The sequence below is a fragment of the Trypanosoma cruzi genome, genomic scaffold (assembly GCF_000209065.1).
Source record: "Trypanosoma cruzi strain CL Brener 1047053516805 genomic scaffold, whole genome shotgun sequence".
Classification (NCBI taxonomy): domain Eukaryota; phylum Euglenozoa; class Kinetoplastea; order Trypanosomatida; family Trypanosomatidae; genus Trypanosoma; species Trypanosoma cruzi.
Window position 1 is genome coordinate 109,229 of NW_001849494.1, and position 3,189 is coordinate 112,417.

The 3,189-nt window shown below is 51.6% G+C and overlaps 2 protein-coding genes across 2 annotated transcripts, besides 5 other annotated features; both read right to left on the reverse strand.

The window, feature by feature from the left end:
* Positions 1-3,189: a sequence feature (heterozygous, non-Esmeraldo-like haplotype).
* Positions 563-973, reverse strand: Tc00.1047053510651.10 (hypothetical protein, conserved; the record flags this gene model as incomplete). The annotated part of the gene is made up of 1 exon (XM_797818.1): positions 563-973. One exon carries the CDS (start codon positions 971-973, stop codon positions 563-565), a length of 411 nt encoding a protein of 136 aa, XP_802911.1.
* Positions 1,027-1,046: a microsatellite.
* Positions 1,091-1,118: a microsatellite.
* Positions 1,189-1,250: a sequence feature (A-rich).
* Positions 1,558-1,689: a sequence feature (A-rich).
* Positions 2,398-3,189, reverse strand: Tc00.1047053510651.20 (hypothetical protein, conserved; the record flags this gene model as incomplete). Its single annotated transcript, XM_797819.1, has 1 exon — positions 2,398-3,189. A coding segment is annotated over one exon (792 nt), but the record flags the coding sequence as incomplete, so codon positions are not given.

Consider the following 3,189-nt stretch of genomic DNA (forward strand, 5'->3'; position numbering starts at 1 on the left):
TTTTCCAAAAACTCATTTCTTTTCCGGCACTCAAATTACATTTTGCGTCAGTAATTGTGTACGGTGCCATTATTATGCCAATTGCACTCGTCCCCTGTGCTACCTCCGGTTACTGTACAAAACACGCACAATGTGGGTCCGTCCCGTGTGAACTCGCCTGTCGAGGAGAATACCCCTGAGGGTCAAAATACCCGGGAGAGACGACAACATTTCTCTCCACTCGCATCGTCAATTTAGCGCCTGTCCCGGGTTTCCTCCCTTCCTGTGGAGGTCGGTGAATTGAGGGTCCCTTTTGCTAAATTCCGCTGCGTCGCGCGCCTTCCCCGCCGCGGTCGATTCCGTCTTCCAGCGAGGGGGACTTCGCCCTCAAGACTGAGGCGCTAAAGTTTGGATCCGCCGGAATGGCACGATACACGCTCAATAAAAAGGCATTGCGTTCTCTCTCACTTTTCGTCCTGGCATCGATACAGCGCTGCAGATACTTCGTCCTTTCGCTGACGTCCGCCAAATCCATCTTGGTGTCAGACAACCGACCCAGTGCATCCGCCTTCTCGCAACGCAGTTATTCAATGCATTTGTTAGCCCCCCGTAGCTGCTGACGCAGCAACTCAAGACCCCCCTCACTATCTCTCAGCCGAGACTCAAGATGCCGCATCCCCGCGAGGGTGCTGCTCATCTGCTGTTCTTGTTCAAGCAATTCCATAAGCGCCTCGTTGCAGCGCCGCGTCTCGCTCCCAACGCGCTCCTTGAGGCCATCGCGGTCAAGTTGCGCAATTTCATTCTCCACCCGCTCGTCCTCGTCGACGTGAGAAGGGCAGGCGTCACCTTCAAAGACACACGGCAGATTGTTTAGGTACTCCCGCACAACGGCATCTCTGCAGGCAATGCGTCTGAACTCGTCGTCGTCGTCGTCGCTCGCAACTGGCCGGAAGCTGCATGTTTCCAACCTCGGCGGCGTGTAGGAGCTGTCCATCACGACAGTCGGCGCGGGATGATCGATGAAAACAAACAGCACCACCGCCAAGAACACACACACACACACACACTGTGCACCGCAGCTATCGCCTAACCACACGCCTATCCGCCAGTCTATATATATATATATACATATATATATACAGGCAGTTAAACAACTACGAGAGAGAAACCAAAGACAGAAAACCTCAAGTTTGCCTTCCGCCGTTCTTGAAAACAAAAGGCAACACGAAAAACAAAAAGCAAAAAAAAAGGCAAAAAAGGAAAAGAAAAAAGTGTGGTCATGGAATGCGACGTCTCCAATGCAGTAGCGGGGGGCGGGGAGGGGAGCAGCAGAGGGAGGAGATGCAGAATGAAGGGAAATGGCAAGTCACATTCCCCACAGACCGTGTCAGCAGACAAATATACACATACTGCATGGCTACAAACACGTGTGTGCATGGCCCTGCCGGGCAGTACTGAATGAAAACAGTAAAAAAAAAAAAAGGGGGGGGGGGGGGGGAAAGAAGCAACAGGGACGGAGAGAAGCATCGTGATTGAGTTTCACGCACAATATCGTGTAGGGAGGAGAGAAGGGGAGTGAAAAAAAAAAAAAAAAAAACTAAAATACAAAAGGCCAAAGGGGAGAAAACAATTAGCAGACACACACGCAGAAGTAAAACAACAACAACAAACGAGGTAAGTAAAAAAGAAAAAAAAGTAAAAAAAAAAAGATATACGCGCATACATTTCTCACTAAAGCAGATATAAAAATGAATACATAAATGTATATGTATATAAGCATGCATATTATACCCCCCCACCCAACACCCACAGAAACGTGCACGCACAAATTTTCCACAACGTTCTCCCCGATTGGGTTTCATTGCCCACGCATACGCATACACACATATATATATTTACATATATGTGCGGGCATGCTGCCCATCCCTGGATGCTAATTACTATCATTGCCACAACCATAATGGAGAAAAAAAAAAAATGTCAGGCTTCTTCACTCAGGAGTAAACTCCACTTCATACAAAAACTACACTTCTTACTTCCCATACAAGCACGCACTGTTTCCTTCTTTTTATGTTGGATTCCGTTCTCATTCCTCTTTTTTTTGTCTGTTTTTTACTCTTCTGTTCGCCCTGTGACATGTCACATGTTATTCCTCCAACCTTCTTCGTCATCTCCCTCACAGTGTGTGTGTGTGTGTGTGGGTGGGTGGGAGCGTCACGGCAGCCTTGCGCACATTCCCCCTACGGCACACCGTGCCTCTCGCTACGACACATACATAAATCTACAAGAGCGCATTTTACCGCGTGTCTCGGTCTGTTTGTCCCCTTCAGCCCCCTCATGCTAAAAATAAATGGGAAAAAAAAAGAAGCACACGGCTCGCCCCGTCTTCATAGGCGCTCTTCGGCCGCAAGACTAATTTTATTCGAGTGCCCCGACATCGACAAAATCCACAAACTCGTCGCTGTCGTTTGCCACCGCGCCCGACTCCTGCCGCTCGTCTCGTGGGTCTTCGCGCTGCTCGCAGTGCGCGCTGCCGCCGTTGGTGATGGTGGGGAGTTCCATCAGCCACTCCGCGTCGTCGCCCATCATTCGATCAAACGACATGGAGTCCGCCTCTCCCTCGCAGTCCATGAGAATCAGCCAGTCGGCCTCCTCGTCCTCAACGACCTCCAGCGCCCTTTCAAAGTCGCGGTACTCCGCCGTGGCTTTTCTCCGCCGCTCCCGCCTCGCCTCCGGTCCGTTGCGGCGCAATAAAAACGGCAAGTAACCGCCCCCAAAGGAGCCAATGAAGGAGCCCAACGCCGTCCCCACGCCGGGGACTACCAGAGCGCCAAGAACGGCTCCGCAGCTACCACCCACAAGCGAGGCGGCGCCCGAAGAAAGGGCCGTCACGACGTCGTAGGAAAACTGCTGCGCCGCAATATCAGGGTCCGTGAAGGAGTGCTTAAGAAGAATGCAGCCATGGAACCCAATCTGAACCGCGGTGGCGGAGATGGCAGAGACTGCGCTTCCGTGGAGGCCAATCGTTTTAAATTGCATCAAAAGGGACTGTTTTGCTAACCACGAGGTGGCATTTGACGTACTGCCTACACACCCCGGCGTGCACGAAGCAACAAGCCGGGCAAGCCTCTCAATCGTGCGCACCAAAAGCCGAGGTGAAGAGAGTGAGGCACGCGAAATCACAAACAGAAATGCCTCCACCTGCGCGCG